General features: G+C 45.5%; 1 protein-coding gene across 1 annotated transcript; it reads right to left on the bottom strand.

The window, feature by feature from the left end:
• Positions 1-8252: 8252 nt before the first annotated feature.
• LRRC55 (leucine rich repeat containing 55) lies at positions 8253-19606 on the bottom strand. The gene is made up of 3 exons (XM_077863302.1): positions 19079-19606; positions 16605-18140; positions 8253-12681 (listed from the first exon to the last, which is right to left on the bottom strand). The coding sequence occupies exons 2-3, from the start codon at positions 17323-17325 to the stop codon at positions 12446-12448; spliced, it is 957 nt and encodes a 318-aa protein (XP_077719428.1). The 5' UTR covers positions 17326-18140; positions 19079-19606; the 3' UTR covers positions 8253-12445.
• Positions 19607-21823: the final 2217 nt, after the last annotated feature.

Raw genomic sequence — 21823 nt, 5'->3', positions numbered from 1 at the left:
TTCCTTTTACACTTAGGATTGCTTGTGTTTTCCATACTTAAAAAATGTAGAGTTGGAGGACCTCTCAGCCGTGTCTAGGATCTTTCCCTGGGAGATCTTCTGACTCCTTCCTATTCAAAATGTGATCTGTAGACCAGTGAAATGGAATTCCCAGGCCCTTCCCAGCCTGCTAATACAGAATCTACACCTTGAGAAGACCCCCAGGGAATTGTTATGCGCACCGAAGATTGAGAAGAGCTGCTCTAACCCACTTTTATTTATTTTTATTATTATTTTTTAAAAATAAGAGGTGGCATCTGGGCTCTGGAGAGGGAAATTGACTTGTGAGTTAGTAGCAAGATTAATTTGGTTTAATAAACATTTGTGGAACAGCTGCTGCACACCCAGCCCCATGCTTGGCTCTGTAGATAAAATTTGAAGTGTGGATCCTGGTCTCTTTGGTCTTTTTATTATTCTTTCATGTTTCTAACATCACCTTGCCCACACAAGGGCCTCAGCAAGTGTTTGCTGAATTCCAGCCTCGGGTTGCTTCTTCTTCCCTGCAGCTGCCTTCTGTAATTACCAGCTTCCCTGGGTAACTCATAGCACTTTCAGAAATAAATAAATAAGGTTTTTAAGGAGGAATTCAGATAGTGGGCTGTATCCGTCATTTTACCAACTCTGGAGAGTAGGATCCCAGGAGTCTAATAATGAGAGAGGGGGCCTGAAGTCCAGAAATCAGTATATCACAGAGGACAGAAGGGGAGCATCTGTACTGGAACAAGGGGTGATTTCATACTGGTAAACATCTTTGAGGAAGCAATATGCAATATCTAAGAGGCCCGAATATCAGAGCTCGGCTCTGCTTCACCAAAGTGAAGATCTCTTGAGATCTGATCTCTATTGGAGTGTGTAGTTCTTCCTTTAGGGGCTTTCTTCCTGATTTAACATTTGCTTAAAGTAATAGCTAGAAACTACCTTTATTTGTAAGGCAGGCTTCACACCCCCTTATCTATTCATCAGAATAGAGACTGTGTAGTGCAGCTGCTCTCACTGTGATTCACAGGCCCAGCGTCTGCATCTGCACTTCCTTTGGCTGCTGCATCACCTCTGGGAGCTCCATATTCTTCTACTATTGTGGACTGGAACAGGGTTTTTAAATTTTTTGCACGGAAGGAGTCACATAACACTTTGCATCTGAGTTGTAAATGACTTTTCCTTTGGGGAGAAACATGCTGTCATGATGTGTTTCACAATGACATTTTCAGTAGTAGCTTGGGATGTCAATACTCTTCAAGACCAATATGAGATGGGTTGTGCTGTTCTCTTTATTAATTCCTCGTGTCCTTGTCAAACTCTGTTAATAGAATATTAGTGTACTGTGCAGTAGCCTTTCCTAAAGCAAAGGAAAGTGATACAAATTTCCAGTGGTGTCATTCTTGGAAAAGTTAGAAACTAGGACTGAGGATTTCATGTGTTCCTTGTATTGGCCAAATTAATCACACCTAGTATAATTATAATATTTATATTTTTAAAGATTTTATTTATTTCTTTATGAGAGACACAGAGAGGCAGAGACATAAGCAGAGGAAGAAGCAGGCTCCCTGCAGGGATGCTGATTCAGGACTCGATCCCAGGACCCCAGGATCACAACCTGAGCGAAAGGCAGATTGGGTGCTCAACCACTGAGCCACTCAGGTGCCCCTAATAATAATCTTTTTAATATTAAAAAATAGCAGTAGCTAATTTCTTATAAAGTGCCAGGCACTACTCTAAGCTTATTAATAGGGATTAGATCACAGAATCACTACTGCAGTGCCTTGAGACAGGTGGCATCCCCATTGTACAGAGGACAGAATGAGTTAGTGAAAGTTGAGTATCTTATCCACCTGGTAGGTGTGCTGTTGCACTTGAGTGGTTGGACCTGGGAGCATGTGCTGTTACCCTTTATATAGTTTGCTTTTGGGTTGAAATAGCTACTCTGTATTTCAAACTTATGTTGCTGACACAGTATTGTCCTCAGTAGGTCTTTTCCTTATAGGATGGTGTTTCGGTTGTGGATAGCTGCATAACAAATAGCCCTAAACAAAGAGGCTTAAAACAATGAGTTAGTTGTGTTAAAAGATATACTGTGGCATATCAAAAAAATTAAGAGGTTATTTGAGCAAAAGTCAATTTGAATAGAGCAGTGTCAACTTGGAAGTAGTAAGGAGAGGGCGTAAAAGCAAAGCAATTATTTGAGTGACTATAGCTTCATGGTTTCCTTATTTGGGAAAGACTAGTTGGCTCTTTGTGATTGGTTGTCCTTAGGTTTTCATTTTTTAAACTTGAGGCATTGCAGGCTTAGTTTTTGGTTTGCTCTTGTAGATGACTAAGGCATTAAAGCCACCTCAAGCTAATGGCCTTCTTGGACAATTGCTTTTCTAGTCCTGCTTGGGGCTGTGGTTACAGAGTGGCTGGGGCTGGAACTTTTAGGACAGATTTACTAAAATGTCTGGTGCCTGGAGGGATTGGCTAGAAGGCTGGGCTCAGCTGGCACAGTGGAATGCCTGAGCCTCTTTTCTCTCCACGTGATCTCTCCATGTGGATTCTCCATCCGTCTCCATGGATCAGACTTAATCCCTGGATGCTCAGAGCTCCCAAGAGCACACAAGCAAAAGCTGCCAGGTCCTTTTAAGGATTAGGTCTGGAACAGGCTCAGCATTTACTACCTTCTGCTACCTTCCCTTAGTTAAATCAAGTCAGAGAGCCAGTCCAGATTCAACATGGGAATGGTCTACTCAAGAGTGTGAATATTGGAGGCATTATTCCACATTTGGAGCCTAGTTGTCACAGCTGGCCACTTTGACCTATCTGATATATGACACTGGGCTGGGAGGGCAGATGTGGATTTTGACTTATTCACATTTCAGCTGTGTGATTTAGACAAGTGACATAAACATCTCTCAGTTCCTAGTTCTTTCTCTGTACAAGAGGGAAGCTAGCAGTAGTCACTATCACTAATTGAATATCACTCTGTGCCAGGCACTGCTCTGAGCCTTCTACATATAGGAACTCATTTAATCCTTCCAGAGTCCCTTTGAAGTGGCTACCATTGTCCCTTCAAATGAACAGAAAAATTCAGACAAAAAGAGGTGATGTTACTTGTCCATGTTCACATGGCTACCAAGTGGCAGCACTGGGATTTGAACTAGGAGGCAGTGTGGCTCCCTAGTCCATGCTCTTTATTTTGTTCTCCATTTCTCAGTAGCAGCTGCCTCCCAGGGAAACACCAATGTGATATTGCAGATAATGTGCTTGGTGCATGTGTGGTACAATGTAAATGCACAAAAGTTGGTGGTGGTTATGAATGTTCACAGTATTAGCATCATCCTGAGAAGCCCGGCTCATTACCATCACCATTTCATTCCTTGGCTAAGATGAGTACAAGCTGTTTGTTCCCATATATCCTTATATGAGTCTATGTAATATTCCCATTTCAAACATATCTGGGCCCATCTGAAATATAATTTGTTTCCTGGATTTGCTTATTGTCTGCAGCTGAGGGAGTCTTACACGTTCCTTCTAGGAAATCACTTTAAACTGATGCTCTGCCTCTAGCACTCAACTGTGGATGTAAATCTATCTGTACTCTAAAAATGCTGCTGATTATCTAGGCTTGAACTCAGTCCTCGAAGCTCCAGTGTTAGGATTAACATCTACTGGGACCCTGGAAGTGATGCAGAGCATTTAAACCAAGACTGTTCAGATATATTTTACCATCTCTGGGCTCTTAGGTTTGGCTGTTTCCTGACATTATGAATCTGTTTGTGTATCTGCTTCCTCCTTCCTCCTTCTAACTTACTCATTAGGGGTTTCTGACTTACTGGTTGTTGGCTGTTGATATATTTTTTTCTTTTTCCATAGAATTAAGACAGCCTTTCTGCTACTTGTGTCTTGCTGAGTTGGTTTTTAACTGAAGTTAAAAAAAAAAAGATGAGGAATTATTCTTTATTACTCCTTTGTTCTTTCTCCTCATATCCAATACATCAGGGAGTCCCACTGGCTCTGCCTCTAAGGTCCATCCTTGGCCTGTCTCCTTATCCACCACCCATCCTGGTACCTGTTAGAACATACTTCAATCAGACTCATGCAGGAGGCCCCTCCCTGATCCTTAGTTCACATTCCTTCCCAACTGTTGAGCATTACCCATATAGCATCCAGAATGACCTTTGAAAATGTAATCAGAGCATATCATTCCCTTGCTTAAAACTATCCAGTGGCTCGCCATGGCATTTACATTAAATGTTAAGTCTGATCAGGATCCATGAGGACCTACTTGATCTGGGCCTACTTTTTTAACCTCATTCCCCAGCCCTCTTTCTGCTCTATTCTCTTTGCAGCACTTGTCACCATCTGGAATTATTTATTTTTCTTGTTTATCATCAGATCTATCTTCCCCTACAGCCACCCCCATTTAGAGAGTAGCACCAAGGGGTAGGGCCTTTATCTTATTCATTGCCATATAGTCAGCATGTGAAACATGTGCTTAGCATATGGAGCTGTGTGATCAATATTTTTGAATGAATGAAGGCATAAACCATGTCTTTATATGGGAATCTAACTCTTCCAGCTAAGAGGCCTATATCAACCATTTCCACAGCTTTGGCTTTTCATTTATATACACAGGGATTTCTTTTGAATACTGGTTTATTTTTTATTTTTTTATAAATTTATTTTTTATTGGTGTTCAATTTGCCAACATATAGAATAACACCCAGTGCTCATCCCATCAAGTGCTCCCCTCAGTGCCCATCACCCAGTCACCCCCACCCCCTGCCCACCTCCCCTTCCAACACCCCCCCTAGTTCGTTTCCCAGAGTTAGGAGTCTCTCATGTTCTGCCTCCCTTTCGGATATTTCCCACTCATTTTTTTCTCCTTTCCCCTTTGAATACTGGTTTAGCTATAGAAATAGAACCCCCTGTTTTGTAAAAATCAGCCACATTGTTATGTATTTTCTAGAGTTCCACGCTGTTTACTCCCAAAAGATTCCATGAGCTAAGTGTAAAACTGGGTGGTGCAAGGTGGGAAACACATTTGATAATAATTTTTTTCATAATTCTTTTGTAGTGGCTTTTTAAATCTATGATCTCTGCCTTCCGTGGTGAGTGGGCTATGGGTAATGCCCAAGAACACAAAGTAGCCCACATTTTCTTCATGGGTAGCTTCCTAACCACCATTCATGGGCAGCAGCTCTTTCCGATCACTCCCTGCTATTCTTCCAGTGAAAAACCTATCCTGCAGCAGCGATTTCTGGTAGACATTCTGATCTCTGAATGCATAGGCCAACTCTTTAGCTTGGTCATATTTTTTTCTCAGTTTCCTTACCTCTCATCACAATGATCATTTCAATGAGGAGGCTCTTCCTTTCCTGAGTTCGTGTTGCATTATTGTCTGTGTGCTTCAAAGACTTTTGGTTTCAGCCCAAATTGATCCAAGTCAGGTTTCTAATGTTATAACTAGTATTAAAGCAGTTTGTAAGTAGAAATGAAAAGGAAGAGAGAGAATAAAAAAATTGGAGCATTAAAAATTGAAAAAGCTGTTTCTAGACCTAAATGATTAGAGATAAAGTTGGAAAAGGCCTTGAGCAACAGGCCCATGGAAATTTTCCAGTTAAATTAACTTGGCCAAAGAGAAACAATTATGAATATGAATGTTCTTATGTATTATTTCAGACAATTTCAAGGTTACCATTAAGAGAGAAGACACCAGAGAAGAGAAAGCAAGTAATCAAGGTCAGCTTGAAAACACGTTTTAGGAAAGAGCTTTGTGTGTGTACTGAAATATGGAACTTAGTGGAAGCAGATAGAATAAAAGTCTACCAATGTAAGAAGTAAATTGCTAAGAAACTAGGAACCTGGATTCAAAAATTTGACCATTGAGACCTAACACAGATTTCAAGCCAGCATGCTTGCACCAGCAGGGATCTAGTTAAAGAACATGGGCAACTCCCAAAGAGGGCATGTTCCCCAGTACCCACTTTAGATATGACTGTGGTGGATAATGGAAAAGGGAGAGGGAAGAGTCAGAAGCTACAGAGAATGACTGACAAAGGAGTTCTTACGGAAATCAGGGTTCACAACTAATAAAGCAGCTTGATCTGAGCTCTTCATAATGCTCTCCACTAAAATTTTAGAATTGCTATAGATCATTACTGCTGTGTGTTTTTGTTTCTCACTCTCTATACAAGGGTTTTAGTTTGCTGCTACGCTGTCCTTGGGCCACCATTGTATATTGGGTAGCTGTAAGTGGATGGGTGGGTGGTAACTTTCCTTTTTAGCTCATGGGACATTGGGCCACAGGAGGCCCAGTGGAGAGTACTGCACCACTGGTGATCCTGAGCTTTGAGCTGGATATGAGCTAAGATATGTGTGGAGTCTAAGATATGTGTGGGAGGAAAACTGAATGACAGGTATTTGGTGACCAGCAGAGCAGATGGTGTTATAGATTGGTGGGGTTTCTCCAGCCTTGTTTCCTTTGCCTTCTAGGTACATACTAGTCTACTCCCTTGAAGTTAAATGGAGCCATGGGACTGAGTTCAGGCCAGTGAAATATGGTTGGAATTGATGTACTTCCAGGTTAGACCCTCCAAAATGTCTCTTGAGCTCTGCTCCACTGCGGAGGATCCAGTGGAGGACCGTGTAGCCTCAGGGATGGTAGAGCCAATAGATGGAAGGAATAACTCATGGTGGGCAAAGCCTATGACATGCATTAGTATGTGACGTGAGCAGGAAAAAAAAAAAAAGCTTCATTAAGTTAACCCAGGAAACAAATCTTTCTTCTATTGAGATTTTGGGATCATCTATTATCATAATTAGGCTTGATCAATGTGATAATCAAAGCTCTATGCAATGAAACATACAGGATATATGTGTCAGTGTTACCTATTACCCTCCAATTTTCTTTCACCAGATGATTATAGAGGACCTCTGTGGCTAAAACTGACTTCTGATTGAGACTATATTTTATCTATGTCTTATGGGGTTCTTGTCCCCTGAAGTCAGTTAGTCCCCAGGAATTATGAAATGCCTAAACCCAAATCTACTACTTACTAGGTGTGTGATTTTGGGCATGTATTAATGTGTTTGAGCATCAGTTCCCTTATCTGTAGATGGGTATAATAATAGTACCTATCTTGGATTGTTGTAAGAATTAAGTGAATCAATCCATATACAGTGATCAGCACAGCATCTGGCACCTAGTACATGCTCAATAAACTTATATCATCATGATTGTCTACATTATAAGTTGTTAGGTGTACACTTGGCATAGGGTCAGCATTGAACAAAATATACAGGGTCTGGACTTCTGTGAGATACCTGCTCATTCCATAACTCTTATGTTTAATTTTGCACTTGTTCAGTGTAGTCTCTATTAAGTACTTGTTTTTAGGAGAAAAGGTTTTGCATCTCTCCAGTCTACTTTAGAAAACATTGGTTATGGTTAGGCATGTTCTTTGTCTTTCTCTGTGAGTGCTCTGAGTCAGTATCTGTGTTCCTGTTAGTGGCTTTATTCTCTGAGTGCAGTGTTTGTCCATGCCCTGTGGCAAGTGGAGTGGGAGGCATATAGGAAGGCGAAAATCCTTATTGGTGGAAGGAACCACTTCCTGTTTAGAGCCATTTCCTGCTTGGATCACTTCCTGCTCAGAGCCACTTCCCCTGCCATTGTACTTATAGAAGTACATTTTGCTCCTTTTTTGGGTCTCTTTCCCCGGGGTACACTGCCCAACCATCTCATTTCCAATGGTGTGTAGGTCACATTTGCAAGACCTAAGAGGTCGAGAATCCCTTCCCTTCTTTATTAACCTATGAGAACAGAGACTGAATCTATACCAGTGATGGCATCCTCTAGCCCCTACACTATGCTTTTAGATGCCTGTTTTACCTGTATGCCCAAGATAGGGTCCTTATGCCCACACAGCTGGTGTGGACCATCTCCCTGGCACATGCTCCTTAGTGATGCTAATTAGGCAGGCACACCCACTTGCCTTGGCATGTTTTATAGATGACCCAAGCTGCAAACACCAACATGTATAAGACATATGCTCTCCTCTTTGTGTAATTTCAGGCACCAAAATATGCCTACACATAAGGGTGTGTGCATACAGACACACGCGTATTCTTTTTTGCCTGGTAGAAATATGCTTCTGTGATGTTCCTTCTACTCCCACACATGCCCCTCCATGGTTGGCACATCTCCTAATTATTCCCATCTACTCCCTCCCCATAGACCTTTTGTGTGTATATTTTGGCACACATCCTCTTGTTTCTGCCTAGTTCTTCTCTCTCTTTTTCTTTCCCTGCCTCCCCCCTCCTCTTCACAACTCCTTAGAGAATTTGTTAAACTATACACTCTTTATTATTAATGTACATTTATGAAAAATTCTTCACAGTTACAAAAGTGCATGGTTATAAAATCATCTCCATACAAAGGTTGGCATCTTCCCTTTCCCCATCCCTCCCTAACCCTCCCACCCCCAGACATCAGCATTCCACAGGACAAGAGCTTAGAAAAACTGAGAGCTCAGTGAATCCAGAGCTCTCCAACCCAAAGCTGTGGCAAACATGGTGGTGATTTACATAGGACTTTGCAACTTGCCTCCTTCATCTCCCTTTTGCCTCCTCTGAGGTGGGTAGAGCAGACAAGATTCTCTAGCTTTGGGAAATTGTTCTTCTGAGAAATGGGCAAAGATGTCTCCTTATACTCTTCTAGAGCTGAAAAGAATGTCAGAGCAATATCCACAAAAACATCTATAAGGAAAATGGAGGCCGTAGGTGTTTCCTGATGGTTGAAGAGAAATGCCTTTCTTGGGCTATTCAAACCATATGCCATCTTCCTTGAAAAGAGCTAGCAAACTCTATAGCAACTCTGGGGACCTATTTCTGCAGAATTTCCCGGTACTCCCTATGGGAATGGAGAAACAGGTGAGGATTTGTCTGTTGGTGACCGGAATCAACTGGTCCAGAGTGGTGTGGTACAGATTGGGGTCTTTTCTAAAGAACAATTTTCTTGGTGCACTATCATAGCACTGTTGGTTAGCTAAACTTTGATATCCTCTGGCCCAGCATAAAGGAAGCTTCTGTGATAAGGACAAATCTCTGAGAGATAGAGAATGGAGGGAAGCAGTCAGGCTGTTGCTAGGTTGCCTCAGCCACACATTTATCTCTTTTTATATTTTTCTGAGCAGTGATCCCTAACCCAATCCTAATGGGATTCCACTTATTGTACCAAGTGATGCAATGAACAGATGGTTGAGTATACTGTGTCAGAGAACTGAACTCAAGTTCCAGAGAGGTTGGCCCCATATCAGTAGATACCCAACGTTCATGGAACCTCATGAACAGACACATTGCCTCAGAGATGCCCCAATATTTACACGTTAACTAGTCTGAAAAAAACTTATTCAAGGCTTGTAGGAATATCTTCATGGTTTCTTGGTCAGCAGGATTGTGTGAACATTTACAACTAGGGCAGTTATATTACCTCTAGAGAGGTGTGCTTCTAGAAGCTTGGCTCTGATAGCCTGCACAAGAGGGTGGTGGTGATGGGAGACATGGAATTCCTTGTCAGGTGAGAAGTTTTATTATTGTGCTTTAGCTAACTGGGGACCTTCTAGCTGCTGGAGAAGAATCTGTTCTTTAAATGTCATGTATCTTACTCAGAAAAATTTGCCATTAATGGGGACAAATAGTCTTATTAGAAAGGACATTTGAATTCAAGGGGGTATTAGGTGTCTTGTTTCATTCTAGTTCTATGCAAAAAGGTACATATCTTAAAATATATTAACTATATTTCAGTAAATAAGAGTCTCTAGGAGATTATAATAGATGTATATGGTGTCCCTCTATGGGAGGCTTAGCTATTTGTGTCGAGACTATTTCTAAAATTTCCTCTCCAAATATATTAGGCTGTTAGCTTGACTGTTGAAGAGTAGCCTGGGTATAGTGGAAGAGGACAGCAGGCACAGTTCTACTCCAGATGCCACAGGAGCAGGATCTTGCACAAATGTTATTAATGAGATGTAGGGGATACAAATTTCAAGTACCCCAGGTCTAGCAAAGTTTCTAGGTGCTCTTTTGGTTGACTAGCTCAGGGAAGCATGAGTAAGGGAAGACTTCTTGGAAGTTGACATGCTGTTTTTCCCTTTATTCTTCTCTCAGGAGGATGGGGTGATGCAACATTGTTGGAGCTGGGGGGCAATGTAGAAAGCCCCTGTTTTAATCATTATCCTGGCCAACCTTACCAACATGTTGGACTGTGCCTTAATTTCTTCTCCTATCCTGCTGAGGTTCTCACCCCACAGTTCTCTTGCACCCTTTGTATCACTTGCAACACAACACAGCAGGGCTTGAGTAGGAGGGGTTAGCACAACTTCCTCTCTTGTTTCCCAAAGAATTTTTTTTTTTTTGCATGACTACCACCATGGCCACTAGTTCTAATGTGTTATTTACACTTTGCAAGGCAGATGACTCCTATTCAGGTGTTATTTGTGCTGCTTTTATGTTTCAGAGGCTGTGATTTGCTCTACTCTGAGCTCATCGAAATCTGTGCAGCAGCTGGATTTTGCTGCCTTTTATTTAGCTGATCTACTGGATGTTCATGGCTGCTGAATCCAAGAGCCCCACTACCCTGCCATCCTGGCCATTCTCTTCCCCAAGCACCTGGGAAAGCTGGAGAGAGAGCCAAGTTGAAGTTGAGTCTCAACTTTTCTGCTTTGGCAAGTCACACCTGCTCTTGAGTCTCTATTTTCCATTCTTCAGAATAGGAGTAATTATGTTTGGTTTGCCTCCCACTTAGGGTTGTGAAAAGTCAAGAAGAATGACGCTGAACAGCCTGTTAGGAGCTGTCCAGTGCTGAACAAATACAGGGAAGGATCTGAGGAAGCTGATGATGAGGATGGAGTTAACAGCAGCAATGATGATAATAGTGCTTTGCACATGAAGTTAACTTGATTTGTGATGACTGATTAGACACGGTTTCCCTGAATGGAGCTGCCTATCACCTTGCTTCTAGAGTTTACCCAGATAGCCTTGGGTAAGATACTCAGCTCTCTACAATTAATTCAACTGTAAAATGGAAATAATAAAGACCACCAGGCAGTGTTGCTGTGAGAATTGAAATAGGAGAGTCAGTAGATTTAAAAGTGCCCAGAAGAGAGCCTGGCCATCATTGGGAGCACTTATTCAACACTACTTTAATTTGAACTTATATAACTTTAGAGGGAACTGTGGTGTTCTCCCAGCTTGGATAGGGTAGAAAGAGCACAGACTTTATTTTGCTTGTTAAGCAACATGTGACTTTAAACTCTCTTTGAACCTTCATTCCCTCATCTATACAATGGGAATAACAACGCTTACCTCACAAGATTGATGTGTGCATTAAAGAGAATTGCCTGTGGAGAGAGCATATCACAGTGTCTGACACTGGCAAGTGCTTGGTAATTAATAGCTCTCATACCCTGATGCTTAAATGGGTGAATTTCTTGGAAGAAAGAGAAAATCCTCCTATAGTCACAACTCTGGTGGCCTTTTCTTCCATCAGTCTTGGCTACTCTCATGCTACAGTGCACTTTCCTGGTGAGATCCTTTGGCATGAGCACCGTGGCAAGAACAGTCACAAAATTAGGAGTTCCAGGGTGCCAGGACTCTTGCTGCCCCATTGCTGGTCCTCCTGCTTCCCTCTTCTGAAGCCAAAGCTTGAGTGAGAGTCAGGAGAAGATTAGATACCTCCACTTGGTACCTGGGACCTCACTGGTAGGCTGCAATTGATGGATATAGTATGAGGGGCAGTCCTTAGGAGGTGGTCTTATCTGGTAACTTCTGGCAGGAGGAGGCCTCGGGGGCTGGCATGGAGGTGTTCTCTCCCTTTGGAGGCAGTGGCAAGCAACTCCAGGAGTTGAAAGATTCGGTGTCAGAGGGAAGTTTTGGTCCTGTGTCACACCTGCTCTATGTGCTTAAGTTACAAGGATTAGTCTCTGTTCTCACACATCATGCATGATCTGGCCTCTGTCATTTGCTCATGTCCAAATCTAGTTGACAAAGCAGACAATTTTTGATGACTCAGTTCACAAATTGCCTCCATTCTTGTAATTCTCTTGGACTTTCCTAGGCACAGTTGATGATCCCTCCTCTGGGCTTTCATAACTCCTCTGAGAGTGCTGACAAATTGTCTTAAAGGGAATAGTTTTTGAATCTCTCTCTTCCATTAGAGGTAAGAGCCTTGGGAGCAGGGACTAGGTCAGAGTCACCTGACATTTCCAGTTCTGGCACAGTGTCTGGCCCACAGTTGAAGCTCACACAAAGATAGTTTCCTGACCTTGTTTGGGTCATGACAGAGGTGGCCGGCGCACCATGAGCCAGAGTGAGCAGTGTCTGGTGGTCAGCAGCAGTGGTGGCCAGCAGCATGGAGGGACACCAGGAGCCCACATCAAATCTCTTCCTCTTCACTGGCCTTGCTCCAACGGTGACAGCAGTTGGCTGTGATACCGAGGAGGAAGTTGGTGGCCACGGAGGCAATGGAGACCACGAAGCCCACAAACGCAATGAAGAGGTAATCATCCAGGGTCAGGGTCAGGTGGCAGGCCTTGAAGCTCTCCTCAGTGAGTGAGAAGAGTGGGGCGCCCTCGACTTCAGGGGGGCCTCGGCACTCAGCTAGCTGAGAATCTGCAACACAGAACCCAGGAGTGGTGAGGGGCTGGAAGAGAGGAAGCAGAATGGATAGCTCCTCACCTCTCCCAAGAGAAGTTGATTTTTTTTTTAAATTGAGTTTCTTCTATGTATCAAAAATTTTACTTACCTTATTTGCTCTCCTCAATAGCCCTTGAATCAAGTATTTTTATACCTGCTTTTATAGTTGTGGACATCGATGCTCAGAGAGTTTAGTAACTTGCCTCTAGTCCAATAGTCACTACTGATGGTAGATCTGGAGCTTTCGTGGCACATTATGTTCTCTTACAATAGCCTCCTAACTGTTTTCTAGCTTCTGCTTTTAAACCATCTTGATGCAGGTGGCTGAATATCTGAAGTCCTGTCATGTACTCTGAGCTTGAAACTCTCCCCTGACTTCTTACCTTCCCATGGAATGAAAGCCAAGGTCCTTACCATGTCCAAGGACTCTTCTCGTCTCTTTCCCTCTACTCCTTGTTCACTCTGCTTCAATTCACCCACCCTTTTTGATCATTCTTCCATCACCGTGAGCATGTCCCTTTTCGGGGTGGAGAGAAGGTGCCGTTGTATTTGTCTCATTTATCTCCGAATCCTAGCACATCTCCATCTCTTGCTTCCTTGAGGACTCTGCTCAAATATCACCTTATTAATGGGGTCTTTCTAAATCATTCTATATAACATAATAATACCACACTACCTTCCTCTGGGTATTCTTTACTTCCATATTCTGCTTAATTTTTCTCCATTATCTTGGGCACCTGGGTGGCTCACTGGTTGAGCGTCTGCCTTTGGCTTGGGGCATGATCCCAGGGTCTTGGTATTGAGTCCTGCATTGGGCTTTCCACGGGGAGCCTGCTTCTCCCTTTGCCTATGTCTCTGCCTCCCTCTCTGTGTCTCTCATGAATAAATAATCTTTTTTAAAAAAGAATTTTTCTCCATCATATTTATCATGTCTCATAGTTTCTTTATTATCAGTCTCCTCTCCCTTAAATATAAGTTTTTCCCATGATGTCCCTAGTCTCTGAATAATTTCCTCTTTATGAAAGTGCTCAATGAGACTTTGTTAAATGAATGTGTGGATGGAAGCTTCCAACTCTGAAGCATCCATGGGTCTTTCTATTATCCCATGTGGCTTTTCCAGGTATGTAGAATATAGGGTTAGGAATATGGGCTCTGAAGATACTGTTCTGGGTTCAAATCCTCTTTCTACTTCACACTAGGTGTGTGATTGTGGATGAGTTACTTAACCTCTGTGTGTATTGCTTTCTTCATCTGTAAAATAGTGTCTATTTTATTGGGTTGTAGTGAGAACTCAATGAGTTAACATATGTAAATAATACATTCTTGCTGGATAATAAGTACTATGTAAGTGTGTGCTTTTATTATTATCCTAAGCTGGTCTCCCTGGACAGGTCAGTGAGGGTCCTGCCTTGGAGATGAGAGTGATGTCAGGGAATAATTCTGCCAAAAAGTGCCAAGCACCAGCTTTTCAGCCGGCAGCCATTCCTTTGTTCAGTAGACAAATATTAATAAAGTTTTCACCTTGGGCAAGTCTTTTTTGACCTTTCTGGCTCTTGTGCTCTCCCTCCATAAGAAGGGGATAATTCAACCTAAATTGTCTAAGAGAGTCAATGTGAAGAAGCTTTCTAAATTAGGTGGTGCATAAATGCTATTTATTCATTCTATGGTTTTTGAGAGCAAAGAATAAGATGATTGATTTTAGTTGACCCCTTTGACAAGTGGATGAACTTCATTCTCCTCAGAAATGAGGAGTCGGTTTTCGGAAGAAGATGCAATCTCTCCAAACTCCAGGTGGAGGGGTCCCTGTAGGCCACATGCACAGCACTCCAGACCCTGCTCAGGACAAGATCACGTCTGGAGTTGACCATCAAGGACTCTCCTCTTGGAACTGAAGATGCTGAACTCCAAAGTCTACTGTGTGCATGACTGAGGTGGTGGCAAGATAATGTGAAGCTGGGGAATGTGGGGGAACTGAGGGCAACTGGTATGGACTCAGCAGAAGAGGCTCTGAGTGCAGCTGGCAGGACCCTGAGTGAATTCAGGATCAGAGCCTAAGGGCTGCTGAAGCCCTCTAGTAGGTCAAGAGACCAGTCTTGAGGCTGAGTTATATCCCAAGGGCACTCTTATGTCCCTTTTTGTTGGGATTTGTCAAAAAAACATGGATAATAGTGGAAGAAGAAAAGGTGACAAAGGAAAAAGGATCGCCTGGTCTTACCAACACTGGCAAGTTCTTTGCACCCAAGAGGAAATATCCTGGAGAGTGTGATGTGGTGAAAATTATGTTCTGTAGAGAACAGGGAACCTATGTTTCTAGTTGTGACCACTGGACAGTTACTTTCCCTCTTTGGAGCTCATCTGCACTGTCATGAGGCTGAACAGATGGGATCTCGGACCCCTCTCCTGCTCTCTGGGAGGTTGTGCTTCTTCTGAAGGGCAGTGGGGGCCTCAGAGATCACAGAAAAGAGGGGGCCCCTGGTGTGGTGGAGGCTGTGCTCCAGAGTACCCTCTTTGTCCTTAGTGCACAGGAGAGAGGAGAGAATGTGCAGCCTGCAAGGGTGGGCAGGTGGGCAGATTGCTCCAAGCAGCCTCCCCCTCATGCCCCCTAGCATTGCCCCATCTCTGTCCCCAGCTATTTTGGTCCCAGAGAATTTCCTCCCACAGCTGTGTAGAAACAGTGGAATCGTGACCCACAGCCCCCCCAAACTATTTTGGTTCTGGGCTCCCCACTCAGTCCTCCTCCCCCTCCTACCTCATTCAGCATCGCTCTTTCTGAACACACTCCGAGCCAGGCTCTGGGAAAGCCCCTGAGATGGTCCTCCAATTATTTCCTGTTGTTCTGCTGCTGTGGGCTGGTGCCAAGGCTCAGTGTGGCCACGCAAGAGCTGATGGCTAGGCACAACAACTAAACATTGCCTGCTGCCAAGTGAGGCTAGAGCCCATCAGGCCTGTGTGATTCCAGGCTCCTTCAGTTCCCAGTGTGCCCTCAGTTGAGATTGGTTGGTCAAATTGCCACATCCATTGCCCAAACCTTGAGGAGCTCTGCCGAGCCCCTTTGGCCAGTCAGAACTCAAACCCTGCCTCCTTGTGTTAGCTTTGGACCTGACTCTTCAGGATATAGCCAGAAGGTGGCCAGACTGCCACGGTTTGAATTCTGACTCCCACACTTAACAGCTGTGTTGCTTTGGGTAAGCTACTGAACCTCTCTGTGCCTTGGTTTCCTTCTCTATAGAGTAGTGGGTGTGTGTGTAGGTCTCATCATGGTTCTTATGAGGATGAGATGAGCTAAATAGGAAATATGCTTAGGATAAAGCATAATAGTAACTGGAAGATCGTCAGTACTAAAAGAGTATTAAACATTTCTATTTCTTTGAGTTTTCCCAGCACTTACAACACTTAAAAAGCAGCCTGGCTGAGTAGAACAGGGCTTGGAAGTCAAATCAGCTTGGGTTTTATCCATGGCCCTGATACTCTCTAAATGAGTGACCCTGGGCAAGTCTTTTCATTGTTCTAGATTTCAGTTTCTTCACCTGCAAAATGGAGGTCATAGAAGTAGGGGTAAATAATGAGTGCTGAGCTCTTAGGTCCTGATGAAAGCTCAGGACACACTGTCTATTATTAGCTAGTCTTGCTTACTATCTGTCTGCCTCATTAGGTCCTAAGCACCACAGAGGCAAGGGCGGGGTGTGTGTCATTCATGAATGGGTCCCTGGTGCCCAGCATGCACAGCAAGGGCTGCATGGATAAAGTGAGCGGGCCGGTGCACGCAGAGGCCAGCGCAGATCAGGGCACGTGCTGGTCCAAAGAGCTCGCAGTGCCTCCCTGTTTTTTGGAGCCTTTGCTCGCAGTGAGGCAAGCCCCCCTGTCCCCCGGGCTGCCCAGTTCCTGCCCACCTGCCTTACCCGCCGTGCAGCGCTGGATCCGGTTCCGCAGCCACTTCAGCAGCGGCTCCATAGTGCAGCCGCACACCCAGGGGTTGCCGCCGATCTGCAGAGTCACCAGCCCTGGCAGGCCCTCCAGGGCCTCGAGGCTGAGGAAGGCAAGGCCCCCGTAGCTGAGGTCCAGGTCTCGGAGTTGCACCAGGCCCTGGAAGGCCTGGGGGTGCACCCTGCGCAGCCACGGGTTGTGGCTCAGGTCGATGTGCACGAGGCCGTGAGCTTCCTGGAACATATCAGCTGGCACGTGGCTGAGGTTGTTGTAGCTCAGATCCAGGTGTGCCAAGCGCTTGGCGTGCAGGAAGAGGCCTGGGGGCAGCTCCATCAGGGAGTTGTTGCGCAGATCCAGCACCCGGAGCTCCATGTAGCACGTGAGGTAGCCGGGCGGCACGGCCGCGATGCGGTTATGGGCCAGGCTGAGGTTGCGGGTGTCCATCGGCAGGTCTGGGGGCACGGAGAACAGCCGTTGGCTGCTGCAGTCTACCACCTGGTTATGGCATGTACAGAGGACCGGGCAGCTGGTGCCGGCATCCGAGTGCATCACCCCGGCTGCCAAGAGGAGGGAGACCAGCAGCACGGCCGGGTGGGGGGGCCCAGGCCAGGGCAGCTGGGACCAGGTGTCACCCATCTCAGGCAGCTGGCAACAGCAGTGCTGTAGGGAGCCCACTGGGGCTGAGGCCGTGTCCATGAAGCAAGAGTCAGTGCCTCTGAAAGACAGCTACATCAGGGCCAGAGTCCTGGAAGGTGGGGCTTCTGGGCACGTGGTATCATGGCTCAAGCCTTTGCCCAGAGCCTCTAAGCACCAGAGGGCTCCCTAGGTGAGATCCACAGGGAGTACCCTTTGGAGCCCAGGGGGCAATCAATCCAGCTGAGGTCCCTCAGGATCTGAGAAGATGATCAAGACTTGGGAGAGGAAGGAGCTGAGGATGGGGCTGGACCTGCTGCTAGCAGGTCGTGGATGTGGAAGGGTCCTTGTAGATCTGTGTTCCTCTCACCCATGACTGCTGGGTGCTTCCTCTCTGTATTATGTTGGAGAGGTGGTGCTGGTAGGTGGGGGGAAGGACATGAAAAGTGTCTGTTGAAGGTCCTGGGGCATCGAAAAACCCTGAGCCCTGTCTCACGTCTGGGACCAACTAGGAGGCCAGATCTCCAGCATGGGAAGTCTCAGAAGCCATTCTTTCTGGTAGCCCAGGGGACTCGAGTCCAAGGGGGTCCTGGGGCGGGTGTTTTAAGAAGGGAGCCCGGTGGGGAGTGGGTCCCCATGGGCCTCCTGAAAGCCCGAGTCCTCAGCCTCAGCATCTACTGAAATCCCCAAGGAGGCTCTTCTTTTCCCAGGTTGGGGAGGACCCGAGTGACACCCGCTGTCGGCTGCCAAGTCTGGAAAGAGCCATATGTCCTGGTGGTGCAGGAGGCGGGCAGCTAGGACAGCTTTGGCGACTTGTCCTGAGCCGGGCTGCTCTCCCCGCCCGGCTCTGTGTTCAGCAGGCCGGGACAGAATTTCCTCTGTCAACAAGGAAAGCACTCAGGCAGAGACCACTCAGCCCTCTTCCCCCGGCCCTCTCCTCCCCGCAGCCCCCCTAGGTTCCCTGCCCCCGCATCTTCCCTGCTTCTAACGGAGTCCTCTGCATACTGTGGGTCAGGTGCGGGCAGGGTCAGATAGACCCCACCCTCCCGTTGTGGTCGCCTGTCCTCCTGGGGGTTCTGTCCTGGGGGAGATGTGTTTGCTTCTCCTCCTAGCCTTACCCCTCAGCATCAAACACCCCACCCTTGAACAACTCTAAGAAAATATGCACAGGCACGCTCATCTGGTCGTTTGCATAGCCCTTTCAGACGCGGTTAGCACTCCGCTCTCCCTCCCTCGCCCTCTCCCTCATCTCTCTCTCTCTCTTTCTCTCTCTCTCCTCTCTCCCTTTCTCTCTCTCTCTCTCTCTCTCTCACACACACACCCACATGCACACATTGTTCTCCTGTGATCACCCCACATTTTGCCCTGCTCTGTGCTCACACCTCCCAGTTTTCTGCCCAGCTGCCTTCTGTACACGCACTCCTGCAGAGCCCCCTGTTCAGTCTGCCCCCCATTTTTCACCCCCATGCACACCCCTAATGCTAGTGCCCCTTCTACAAGCGCCCCACTCTGCCCCCCAGTGTGAGCCCACGCCCACATTCGGTCAGGCAGAGAGACAGCACGATGACACACCCGGTATCTCAGCCCCACCGTCCACCCGCATCCCTGGTGGCCCCCTCAGCCTGCATCCTCCGTGGCCCCTGGCTGTCCTCACTTGTCCTCCCTCACCCCTTCGGTCTGGCACTGCCTCCGTTCCCAGCACTTCCAGCCTCAATCCCGCCCACTGGGAAATCACCCAGTTCCTTTATCCAGACCCATTTTTCTGAACCCCAAGGTCTCGCCTTCCACTCCCAGAGGCCCTCAGGGGCCCACTTACTCTGTTCCAAGGACACAGCCATCAATCTGCGGCAGACACGGGTCTCCCTCCCTCATCCTGGAATCCCGCTCGCTGCTTCAGAAGAACAGATTGCCTCCCCGGCAAGTCCCCTCCCCCGGCCTCTCCTCCTCCATGGCTCCTGGATCCCGGGGCAGCATCCTCTGTGGTTTCCCGTCCTGTGCTCCCGGTGCCTGGCTGTTCCCCTTCTTTTACTCAAAAAGGGGAATCAGAGAGAGGATGCTTAGAAGAAAGTTCACAGAATCCGAATGCTTCTTCCCGAAACTCAGCTGGTGCTGAGGCTGCTGGGGTATGTGGCTTCCGCCAGGTCTTCCCCTCCCTCCGCCTTCCTTTCCTCTCTCCCCCTCCTCTCTCCCTTTTTCGCTCCCTTTTTTTCCTCGAGGGCCAGGTACTGACGTTTCACTGTCTCTTAGCAACTGCCTCCACATCTCTGAGCAACAGGAGAGCTGGCTATGGACCCCACTAAGATGAGAGAGACTGGAACGAAGCAGTCAAGCAGTCGCAGAATCCACAACCACCTGCGGGGTCCTAGTGATAGGGCAAGGGGGGTAGGGGGGGAGGGGGCAGGGGGCAGGGCAAGGGGAAGGCAGAGAGGCAGGCAGGCAGAGAGTGCAAGAAGGCCCAGTGGGAGAGGTTGGAGTGGGGGTAAAGTAAGGATCTGGAACCTGAGATGGAGGAGGGCCCATAAGGGAAAATAGAGATAGGTTGGAAAAGGGAAAGGAATTTCTTGAGGGCAGGGGGAGAAATTGGGGAAGGTGATGAAGACATGAATAAGAATGGAAGGAAAGAGGAGAAGTGCATGTGACAAGTTTGCTCACTTGACGGGATATATCTCTTCAGTCCATATGTAGCACCTGCTTCCCTGGGTCTGAATATAGTTTGGTCCCCAGGTACCAGGTGGCTGGACTGGCTCAGGGCTTGTCCAGGGACAATTATAGAAGGTTAGACCTTTTCCGTATTCCTTAATTGTTCCTAAGTCCTGACCTCACAAGCTCGGAGAGTTTTGGGACATAAAGAGCCAAGTGACAGGTCCAGGCAGGGTACCTGGGGCTACAGACACACTCAGGTCCATTTTTAGGAGGATGGAAGCTTCCAGAACACCTTATAGTCTTGATCTCTTTCTCCAGGTCCCAAGGATTCTGTCTGCTATCCCATTTCCATTTTTTCAAGCTCCATATACCTCCCCCCACAGACTGACCTCACATGAAGGTAAAGTCTTTGCAACATCTCTTTTCTTGATGACCCATTGAACAAATTTCTAGCCATGTTGCATTTGAAAAACCAGCTTGACCAGTTGCTTCGGTCAAAGAGCTGGCTCATTTCTTCATTTTAATAATTGTTTATTGAGCACTCACTGTGAGCCATGTGCTTAGCTATAAGATAGGCATATAGTTGCCAGTAAGATGGATGAAGACTTTGTCCTTACAGGGGTCACCTTAGTCCTGTATGTTCACTTAGTTGATCTAAGGCCTCTTCTTAAGTCTTTGGGGAAAAACCAAAATCAAAGAGCAGAAAACACATGTTAAGTTGTACAGATTCTAGGCATGTACAAAGTCCTCAAAATCATTGTCTTCTCTAACACAATTCTTTTTCCTTTATGGTCTTAGAAGTTCTGCTGCTGAGCATTGTCTTCATATTATATTCATTTTGAATCTTTCATGTTCTACAGTGTCTAGTGCAGGGTAACACAGTACCTACTTCATTAATATTGATATATTGAATTGGTTGAGGTAAATATGATTTGTATCTCCCCCTCCCTGACAAAAGGGAATGATTCTTAAACTCATTTAAGAGCTTAGAAATAGAATGTTAATCTTAATGCACAAATCAGAGCAACACATGGAGACAAAGTAATCCATTATAAACAAGGACTGTTGGCCACAGTAAAGCAAAGCTAACATGATACTTTACTAACATTAACTGCAAAATGATAGAAAACAGAATTATTTCAATAGAGACTAAGAAAGGTGGTCAGAACATTTCAATATTTAGTGTTGACTAAAGGCACATTAACATACAAGTGACAAATAATGGAAGTTTTCTTTCTTTACATAGCATGAAATTTATGTTTACAATAAGACCAATACTATGAGTAAAGGAAACTACCTGTGAGAGTTTCCTTAAAAAATAGGATCTAGACAAGAATGCCTTGTCACCCTTGAAAACAGTTTTCTGGCTTTTGCAGTTGGGATAATGATGATGTTTAACTCATGGAGTTATATGCTATATGAGTCGTTATTTTTTTTTATATGAGTCGTTATTAATAAAGTACTTAGAATAGACACAGTGAGCACTACAGATGTGTTTGTTAAGTGAACAAATATAATACAAGGCAGAGTGTAAAATTACTGAAATCTTTATGCAGAAGGGAAAACCAATTGCCTGAAAGTGAGAGAAGAAAGGAAAATATCCTATTTGCACATGACTTGAATGTATTCTGGTACAGGATAAGCCTCAAAACCTTCAGAAAACCCCCACTGACCATTGCATATAAGGCCATTGTATAAGATGTCTTCTCTAAAAACAAAACAAAACAAAACAAAACCAAAAAATAAAAAAAGAAAGTGAGGATAAGTGTGACCCACCAAGGCAAAGGACTGGGGAAAGGTGAAGGATGGATGATATTCAGCATTGCTCTTATGCAGTGTTCCTGGCCACTTCCTTTAGCAAAATGACTTTCTCCTATGTAGCATGCTTGCAGCAGGTGTGATTCAATTTTGAGCCCCA

This window comes from Canis aureus, chromosome 21, assembly GCF_053574225.1.
Source record: "Canis aureus isolate CA01 chromosome 21, VMU_Caureus_v.1.0, whole genome shotgun sequence".
NCBI lineage: Eukaryota > Metazoa > Chordata > Mammalia > Carnivora > Canidae > Canis > Canis aureus.
Note: the sequence above shows the minus strand (reverse complement) of the source record. Positions and strands in the feature narration are given on the sequence as shown.

Bases quoted from the DNA above. Each gene is read 5' to 3' on its own strand.
- LRRC55 (XM_077863302.1), bottom strand. From the start codon at position 17,325: ATGGACACGGCCTCAGCCCCAGTGGGCTCCCTACAGCACTGCTGTTGC. The intron at 12,682-16,604 runs GTAAGGCAGGTG...TCTGTGTTGCAG, and splicing joins GATCCAGCGCTGCACGGCGG to ATTCTCAGCTAGCTGAGTGC.